The 10,639-nt window shown below is 39.5% G+C and overlaps 1 protein-coding gene across 1 annotated transcript; it reads left to right on the top strand.

Annotated features, from left to right (window-relative positions):
• Positions 1 to 3,873: 3,873 nt before the first annotated feature.
• Cbr-fzr-1 lies at positions 3,874 to 7,052 on the top strand (the record flags this gene model as incomplete). Its single annotated transcript, XM_002648499.1, has 6 exons — positions 3,874 to 4,002; positions 4,085 to 4,764; positions 5,086 to 5,569; positions 5,668 to 6,222; positions 6,266 to 6,334; positions 6,843 to 7,052. The coding sequence occupies 6 exons, from the start codon at positions 3,874 to 3,876 to the stop codon at positions 7,050 to 7,052; spliced, it is 2,127 nt and encodes a 708-aa protein (XP_002648545.1).
• Positions 7,053 to 10,639: the final 3,587 nt, after the last annotated feature.

Raw genomic sequence — 10,639 nt, forward strand, 5'->3', positions numbered from 1 at the left:
AACAGTCGCATGTGGTCTATTTATCCCTGAAAATTGCGTATTTATTGAGTACAAATTTCGATCGAATAAGGGGATTGATGACGTCTCGGCTGAAAAAAAAATTATAAACCAGCTACCTTAAGTTAAAGGCGCATCATTCAAACTATGATTTGCATCTCATCGCGAGAAAACCGGATTCGAAAAAAAAACATTCGACAAAAAAGATTTTCGTTTTTTTTTGAATTTCTTTTTGTTTTTGAACACATTTCTATCTAAAATTTCAATAATTTTCACAATTTCAAAGAAAATCGATTCTCTTCTCGTTCGCTTTCATATGCTCGGGGAAAGAAAAGACAGGGAGGCGGCGATAGCTACCCTAGGGTGGTGGCTGTCACGTGAGGAAGAGACAATGTGTGTCGCAGTTCTTTCTTCGTCCTCTGCGCCTCAGCGTCTCTGCACAGTCTATACTTTCCTCAATCTGACAATAAGCCCTTCCATTTTCAGGAAAATATTTCGAATAATTTTGTTATTTGTTCAGTTTTTCTTTCTTTGAGTACTCACTCTTTCAGACCCAATAATTCTACTATATTGACAGGTTTGACAGCTGGCTGTCAAAACTGTTATCAATTCAAAATTTCGTTGATTAGCAGATTGACACCGAAATGTGGAAAAAAAAGTATCAAAAATTGTTTTTAAAGTTTTTGTTTTTAAGTTTTCAAGCTGTTTTTAAAGCCCTTGAAAAAGTAAACACAGAATTGTTCTGCTTTTCTTGAGCATGCTCATTAGATTTTGAAAGTTTGTTTAATAGTTCCAAGTGTTCCCACCCTCCCGACCATCCTTCAATTTTCTTTACGGAGGTGTAATTAATAAATGGACCTCCTCCTACTCGATATAGCTGGTACCGACAGACACTGTGTTGTACACACACACGGTCTGTTCCTTCCTTCCGTCCTCCTTTTGCTTTTGATGTGCAATCATATATTCTTCTAGTGATCAAGAGCTATAGTGCTGGCTATAAATATATACAAAACTGTTTTTTTTTCAGTTTATTTTGACCATTTTTAGCAGTCGGACTTCGCACTAACCAAGAATTTGAAAATTCCTAGTTTTTCAGCTACCCTTTTTAACTTCGAAAATGCATCACATATTACCTTAAATCTTTCTTATATAAAACGCTACTTCTATGCCAAAAAATTATGTCCCATTTTGAAAAAAACTCTCCAAATGATAGCCATCACTCCAAATCTTCATCATCCCCAACATATATTTGTCCTTCATTTTTCTCGATGCGCGCGACAAAGTATGCGACAAAGTACCAATTGACCGGGTCACCCTGTTTGTCACCCTTGGCGGATGGCCACCCCACTAACACTCACCCCCAATGGTTCAAACGGATGGCCTGAAGGTTTGAAGAGAGGAGGAAGATGGAATACCTCCTCCTCCCTTTTCCTATATACCACCACTTTCGCTTCCTCTCCCCTCTGCCTCTCTACAATCAATACAGAAAGACACTCGCTTCGAAAAGAGAGTAAAGTCGTTGGGGTGTTCTGCTTGTGTCTGGTGTCTCTATAAGAAGATACGATATTTAGTTAGTTTCAAGGCGAGTGAAGCCGAGAATCGAGGAGAGCGTTGGGGTCATTCCCCACTGCAGCGGATGACGCTTTGAGCCGTTCTGCGTCTCGTAAAAATGGAAAACTTCTGTTTTATATCATGGTTTTGTTAGAACGTCTAACCATTATTTCTGCAAACTTTCGGCTTCTCTATTCGTTTGATTCTAAAAAGTTTATTTATATTTTTCTTCAATTCAAATCGTATTTTCATCTCAAAATATTATTCTATCAAACGATGATTATCTCATAAATTGTACCTGATTTATGAAATTCGCAAATTCTTCGTTTTTTAGCTTGTTTTGCTAATACGCTTCTTCTGATATTTAGTGAATTAGCTTTGTATCTTTGGATAACTAATATGAGTAAGAGCAGTCAGCTGAGCTGAGGTGTCATGTGCCCGTGCACTCGAGTTATTGCCTAAACATATTTCTAAAAAGAAGTTTCTCATAAATTTCCCGAGAAAAAGTTCAACCTTAAATAATTTCTGAATTATTTCCTTTTCTAATTAACTCTGAGGCATGATTTTGTTTGTTTCCATACATCCTAATTTTTATACGTTTGCCATTAACTTCTACACATAAGAGAATCTCAAATTTTAGCATATGAGCTAGATATTCAAAATTCGACAAACAATGCATGCCTCTGAACAATGAGAACAAAGAGAGTATCTGTTATCAGTCGGGTGTCATTCTATATTACTTCGTTTTTCTGTTTCTGCTATTTGCTGATGCCTCTTTCTCTCCTCTCGAAGAGGTTCTACTCCGTTATCAGTCGTTCCCCATACCCACAGCATTCTGTAATTTGAGGGCGAGCGATTGATTATAACTGATATTTGATTAGTAGCGGCTGTCATCGAGTATATGGATCAGATTTTAAGATTACAAGAAGTTCTACCTTCTACCCAATAAATTTTTGCCTTCAACATTTTGAAAAGCTCCTAATTGGCATGCAAATATTCCTCGACTGCGGTGATCTTGTGGTAAAAGACTAGATATCGATCTATTTTCAATCTCTATCAGCAATCTCTTCATCTATTCTTCGCTTCCTTTTCACCGATTCGGGAGAGAATGACATCGGCTGCTTGTTTCCCATTGACTATGTTGTATTGGAATTAGAAAAAGTTGAAGGTTATATTTGAATAAGATTGTTTTTTTCCTGGAGATTAAGAGCGGATATACGACTTTTCGTGTAGTGGATGGAATTTTTTCAAACAAGTTTTTCCTATTGTCGGAAAAAAGTCACCTCGGTGTATGCAGACCCAGTACGAAAATCTGAGTCTTTGCACTGAATCTGCATACACCGATGTGACAGCTTCTTTGATCCGACAATATAAGATTGACATGATATTTAGATTTCAAAAAATGAAATCATTGAAATTTCAGATAGGTTCAAAACCTTTTTTTATCTTACCTAACAAAATAATGACCTGACGCTTTATAAACTCTTCATCGGAGAATCATAAATAATGTTAACTGCCTTGCATGGCATACTTTTATTATGGACGACCATTCGAGAAATAGTTACAAATATGGTTGCTGATACCTACTCTATCTATATACGGTCAGCCATTGCGCAATCATAGATGAATGACCTCTCTATGTCCCTCTCATCTTTAGTGTTATTGACCTGATTCATTGGCAATGTGAGGTTTTTTTCTGATTGCTTGCTCAACTAGCATCTCAGGTTTTCGTTTTTTCCGAATATTTCATAGAAGGCTTGTTTCATATCTTACAGAAAAAAATTTTGATTCGTTTCTTATGGGGTTATTCATGTAGCGAAATTATGTATTGAAATGCATTTCGAATGTATTTCAAAGCATTTCGCGACATAACTGAATATGCTTTCTGAAGGATGGTGCAAATCTTTAAAGGTGCATCACATTTTCCAGACAAAATATCGCGCCACGATATGTATTTCAATGCATATTCTGTTATTGTCTATTCAAAATAATCGCGCGGATGAACAAGTAAAAAACGTGTAGAGGCGCTGTAGAGACGCAGACGTTTTCACTCGTTCACTCGCGCGATTATTTTGAATAGACAATATGTCGCGAAATGCTTTGAAATACATTCCGCGACGTTCCTGCATTGAAATTTGAGGGCGCCGAAATGCATTTCAATACATAATTTCGCTACATGAATAACCCCATTATGTCTCATAAGCTCCTTTTCCGGTTCGAATTTGCTTTTTTTCAGGTGCCTGCGTAAACCTTTAATCATCTTTCTACCTATCACCTCCCAACTTCATATATACCCAAAACACGAAGAACTGTAAATTAGCAAAAATGGACGAGCAGATTCCACCACCAAATGCTCCGTTCCCTGCCGTCTTCCAATTGCCACAACAAATGCCAGCGAGGCGGACCCTCGGACCACACAATTCGCCCGTCAAATCCATGTCCGCAACATCATCTGTAAGATATTTTTGAAGATTTTTGGACCGCAAAAGAAGCCTAAAAATGACGCCCAGCATTAACAAATAATTCCATATTTCAGGCCCACACATCTCCACGAGTAACACCAACTAAAGGTGCGAATCCCTACGGCGATCGTTTTATACCGCTTCGTCAAGCGAACAATGACTGGAACTCTCGGTTCAATTCCATTAACGCAGAAGAGGATGGAAATTTCAAAAGACCTATGGGACACTCATCCTGTAATCGTCATTTAACGGGCATACAGAACTCGACATTAGTATCAGCATCGTCTTCTTCTCTCTTTTCCATGACTTCACTACAAACGTCAACCAGTGCGTCGACAGCACATCAGCAGGCACAAGTTGTCGCAAATCTTCATCACCATATCGACGCGGCGCAGGCTTCGGCTTCTTATCCGGAATATTATCAAGGAGTGCAACCATCATCTGGGAACACGTCTCCTACTGCTATGTCGTCATGTTTAGATGATTCTCGAAACGGAGAAGCCGTGCTACGAGCGCTTCTACGAAATGAGATGCTCAAAGATAGGATTGATGATGTGAAAGTGCAAGTGCAGGCTTCAGAAGACACACTTGCCTCCTACTCGATGGGACCTGTGGTATCTGCGTACTCTAGTGCCACACTAGATGGACCAATGCCACGTGGCGTTGTTCCACAGTTAGATAGAAATGCGTATGGAGGGAGTGTTGACAGTGTGATACCAGTGATGGGGAATGAAGGAGTCAATGATGCAGTGAGGTGAGGAAGCAAAATTTTGATTAGATTCAAGCCACACTTGTTTCTGGGCTCCGCGTCACTTCGAAACCGGTCTATTCTGAATCTTGGTGAAGCAGGCGAATGGATAAATTTTACAATTTCTTCTGTTGAGATCTTCAAATTTTGGATTTTTTCGATTTTCAAAGCGTGTTCCATCAGAAAAAACATATTTGAAAACCCTAAAATTGTTTTTGTAGCCTTAAATTTATCCATTCGCCTGCATTAACACGGGTTCGAAATGATTGGTTTCGAAGTGACGCGGAGCCTGTTTATGTTAACTTTAATTTACAAATGTCTTTCCAGGATCAGCAATGTTCATGGTGATGTGTCGCCTACGATAGCTCAAATGATGGAACCACGTCTACGTGCCGGTGCAGAATCTCCAATAGAGATACCTCTATCCCCCGCTCCGTCATCGTGTAGTGCTGAAGCCGGAGTAACGCCTACCAAATCGATCTCACTCCCTCTATCTCCAGTTGTTCCGAAACAGTCTCCCGCTCGTGCTCTTTTCGCCTACAGTGCTAAAACTACCCCAGTGAAGATGGGAGTTCAGACTCCCACACATACGACATCACCATTTGGTGGCCCATTCGGAGTTGATTCTCAGCGATTGTTACGGACACCGAGAAAACCGACCAGGAAAGTTCCGAAAAACCCATATAAAGTGTTGGATGCGCCGGAGTTGCAAGATGATTTCTACCTGAATCTGGTCGATTGGTCATCACAGAACCAGCTGTCAGTTGGATTATCGACATGTGTTTATTTGTGGAGCGCGACTACTAGTCAGGTGAGCTTTTTTCGAGAAGTAGGAAATAAAGAATATCCAAAGCACTGATATGATTCCATGCTTTGACATTTTTCACAACCCAATCTAAGCCAATTAAGGTGATCAAACTGTGCGACCTATCTGCATCGAATGAACAAGATCAAGTGACATCCGTGCAATGGTGCGATAAAGGAGATCTTCTTGCGGTGGGCACTAACCGAGGAATTACTCAAATTTGGGATGTGACTACACAGAAAAAAATTCGAGATCTTGGAGGACACACGTCTCGTGTAGGATGCTTGGCATGGAATGCGGACACGATTTGTTCGGGATCCAGAGATCGAACGATAATTCATAGGGATATTCGAGCTCCTGATAACGAAGAAGGAAGAAAGATGACACATCATAGACAGGAGGTGTGCGGATTGAAATGGTCTCCCGATAAGCAGTTGCTGGCGTCGGGCGGAAATGATAATCAATTGTTGGTGTGGAATCTACGACGGCCTGATCCTCTACAGACATACACTCAACACAATGCAGCCGTAAAGGCGTTGGCTTGGTCACCACATCACCACGGACTTTTGGTATCTGGTGGTGGAACTGCTGACAGATGTCTGAGGTTCTGGAATACGCTGACTGCCCAGCCAATGCAATGTGTAGATACGGGATCTCAGGTAATTTGATTTTCACCCATATCCTGCTGAAAAAAATGTTCAGGTGTGCAACGTGGCATGGTCGAAGCACAGCAGCGAATTGGTCTCAACACATGGCTATTCCTATAATCACGTAAGGACACTGAAATTTTGCATTTGCATCCATTCGAAGTGGATATTCACTACATTAGACATGCCTGAACTGATTATAATGATATATCTGCTTTTAAACATGTTCACTAGGTTCTGTGAAAAGTTTGAGTCATTAAATATACTTTTCAAAAAAAAACATCTGAAATAAAAAACATAGACACCGTAAAACCTGTATTAGAGGGGCCCTCCGAGAGGGGTTTGGAAAAATAGAGAAGCCCCCTTAAAGACCGCTGTAATGAAAGAGCCTCCAGAAATATTCCAGAAATTCCATTATTTAGCAGAAATATGTTGAAAACTATTTTTTTTGCTCACAAATTTGCTCAACTTTGTTGAAATGGATAGATTTTTATTAATTTGGAACGAGAATTAGCCGAATTTTGAAAATTTTCGAGAATAATTGGTGAAAGAATAGAAGGACTGACCTTTCTAATACAGGTTTTGCGGTAATTAATTCAACTATTTCGTTTCTCAACACCTCTTAGCTTCAGGTCATAATCTGGAAGTATCCGTCCCTTCAACCAGTTACTAAACTTGTTGGACATCAATTCCGTGTCCTCTATCTGGCAATGTCACCTGACGGCGAATCGATTGTCACCGGCGCTGGCGATGAGACACTTCGGTTCTGGCACGTCTTCAACAAAGGAAACCCGCCGACGATTACACGGTCCAAACTGAATTTGTTATCGACAATTCGGTGAAATTTGTAGTTAAGAGGCATTTTTAAAGGCATATGTTTGAAATCAGTTCCCACATACCATTCAACTCAAAATTCTCATGTTACATCTGGTCAAAATTTGCCAAAACTGGGTTATCTCATAAGCTATTAGGATATTTGAACTGTACCGCCCTCTCCCCTTCGCCATGTTTTTCGTATGAATTATAGTTCAGTTTTTTTTTCTCCAAATTCTTATAATATGCACCATCTAGTCTCCCCTAGGATCTTGATCCTTTACATGCCACCAAATATCATGTCTTCAATACCAATCTGTAAATTTTTTGAGCTCCGTCTAGATTTCTAGAGATTCTCCCTATCCCCAGTTTCTCCATGTCTGATAGGAGAACAAAATATTCCAAGCCGAAAATATCTAAACTCAAATATGGCCTGCTCTTGTGAATTGCTTATCATGTACTCTGCCTCTTTATTCTGACCCATTTTCGGCATCCCACCTGTCTTTCAGAACCCAACAAGATGTGTCCCACTTTTCAAAAATTGAGTTTTGCACTGAAATTTCAAATTTTCCACTTTATTCTTCGTCCCCCACATGGCCCTGTGCCTTTTCATTGCCCGAAAATTTCGATAATTTTCTAATATCTATACATCCAGCTTTCTATATATGTTTGTGTGTCTGCGACATAATATATTTTATTAAAATGAATTTTGGTACTGCAAAAAAGTTTAACAAATAAATGTTTTCATTTTAAAACCCGTTAGCAGTTTTTTCAGCACAAAGCAATTGAAAATTGAACGGAAAAGTGGAAATATCGATAGAAATATTTCCTTCCGACTCTTCTTGGAAGCTGTTGAAACATTTACAAACGTATTAATGTGGTTTTTCAGTAAATTGTCCAGATGAAGAACGTATCGAATCGCCAGACGCAATGTGTCCACTTTTGAGATCCATTATTTTTATGTTTGAAATTTTAAAAAGTATTTAGTGTGTTCTGATATGGTTGCCTTATTTCGTCCAAAGATTGAGGTTACAAGATTTCAGAGAATAATGCTTCGAGCTAAAAAAAAACTTAAACTTATCATTTCTACACTTGCTGATACACTTTTTGATCTCCCGAAGATGTTCGTTATACTAACCTTGTAAAATAAATATTCGATCTCTGAACAACTTGAACTTATGATCTCTGGTCTTGCTAATACATTTTTGATCTACCGAAAATTTAATTAGAAAAAGTCTAGTATTATTTTTGATCTACGGAACGAAGAAATCATAAACAATACAAGTTTTTAAAATGATTTTCGGAACTTTCAATAGATTTTTTTTCCGGTTCCTCTATCTTTCGTTGGTTTCCCAACAAAAGTTCTTATTAGAAGTTAAGATCGACCTTTCCCCGAAATTACCAGTTTAAATATGAAAAGTTAACTGTAATCAGAAGGGGAGCAACAATTTTAAATTCCCAGCACTAATATCGATTTATAATGCTTCCAACATTTTTGTAGTCAATTTTCCTTAAGGGAATTCTAATTTTTGTTTTCTTTAGTTACAAAATTTTCTTCTCTAACTGATCTTGTTTTCATTCGTATTCTTGTTTATCGTACGTTAGTTTTTAGGTTAGTTCGGTGAACATTCAAAAAATTCAAACATTCGAAACATTCAAAAAATGTTAATTTTTATCTGTAGGATTGCTGCTCTGTTTTTGATCTCAAAATATGACGAGGAAACAGACACAAATATCGGATTATTTTGTTTGACACACCGACAGATTTAGTTTCCCAAAGGGTAAGATCGGATGAGTTGGTCTCACCGATCAATAACAGCAATTATGTCTTTACCGTGCCTAATTGAACCGCAGTAAAGACTCTGAGAAAGATTTCCTGTAAAATCTGTTCATTTCTCTTTTTTGAACATTTCATTTGTGTTTGCTTTCCTGAATTTGTATTTAACCGCCTGTATCCTGCTCATTTACTAGACTTAATGTTAGCAATGTTCACCATGCTTCATAATTCGTTCTGATAAACAGAAATGAATATTGCCATCAGATTCTACGCCATTGATTACGTCTAGAAGGACTTCACTTCGACAAGATGTTCCAACTCAACGTCACTCGACCGTAGACAGCTCCAAAGTTGAGAAGACGACTCGAAGAGGAGGTAGTTANGGCANTTTTCCCCCCCCCCCCCCCCCCTCTCCTCGCGCACTTAAACGCAAAACGACACTGCCTTGGCCGAGGGGGGTAGACAGACGGACACGGATCAACGGGACGAGGCAGGTACGCGGGTTCGACTCCCACTGGAGCGTAATGATCTCTTAGGCTTAACCCTTAGGCTTAGGCTTAACCCTTAGGATTAGGCTTAACCCTTAGGCTTAGGCTTAACCCTTAGGCTTAGGCTTAACCCTTAGGCTTAGGCTTAACCCTTAGGCTTAGGCTTAACCCTTAGGCTTAGGCTTAACCCTTAGGCTTAACCCTTAGGCTTAGGCTTAACCCTTAGGCCTAGGCTTAACCCTTAGGCTTAACCCTTAGGCTTAGGCTTAACCCTTAGGCTTAGGCTTAACCCTTAGGCTTAGGCTCAGGCGCAGGCTTTGCCTGCGCCATTTAGGATGAGGCACGGAGGACGTTAGCTCCGATTTGGCCCAAACTTGCCTAAAATATTGTACATCGAAAAAAAAAAATAGTATATTTTTTTTTTGGCCAAAAGTCAAAAGGGGGCGGAGCTACAGTAGCTCAAAGTTGAAATTTCAAAATTTATTATCGGCCATAACTCTAGAGTGCGTGAATCGATCCGGACCAGATTTGGACCATATAAGAGGACTCCCAAGTGGCATCTTTTGAGAAAAAAAAATTCCAAAAAAATCAATTTTCAGATATCGATTTTTTGATTTTAAAATTTCAAACAGGTCGTTTGCGAAAACGTTCTATACGATTTTTTTGAAATTTTTACCACGTATGTGCCTTAAAAAGGTCTTCAAGTACCAAAATTTTTGGGACCAAAGCTACCTTGCCCTTGGCGCAGCGCCAAAATCTATTTTTCAAACGCGCGCGGCACGGTGCCGGTGCGTGATGGAATTTTGGTGTTAACTAAAAAAATGTTGGAAATGTCTTCCTCTACAACTTTGCCTCTTGGACCCTTTCACGAAAATGCACCCGAACCGAGTTATGGCGCCCGAAGTGGGACCAACTTTTTTTGGACCCCGTGCACCGAAATGCTTCAAATTGAACCGCTCCTAGACTGGTCGACGCAGAATTCAAAAAGAAATTGATTTCCCCGGTCAAAATGGGGTCACAATCGGGTGGAAAAAAAGTTACGGCGAAAAAACGATTTTGGCGTTTTCTACAGTTGGACCTAGCGGGCGCGGTTTAACAGATAGATTTTATAGTTAAATGGCAAGTTGTAGAGCTTGTTAAGACGCATCGATTCGTTTTTTTACCAACTCTCTACGACCATTTTGAAGCAAGTTACGGTCGTTTTAAGAAAATGTACTGAGGCCCTCTTGTGCGTAGAGATCCACAGAGAGCGCGCACCACTGTTTGACGTGTAATAACTCGGTTGCGAAAAAAGATAAACATGTTCTAATTTTTGCATCATGGATAGGAGATGTTGGGAAGTGTGTCCAAA

Source organism: Caenorhabditis briggsae (genome assembly GCF_000004555.2).
Source record: "Caenorhabditis briggsae AF16 supercontig from assembly CB4, cb25.NA_236, whole genome shotgun sequence".
In the NCBI taxonomy this organism is placed as follows: Eukaryota; Metazoa; Nematoda; class Chromadorea; order Rhabditida; family Rhabditidae; genus Caenorhabditis; species Caenorhabditis briggsae.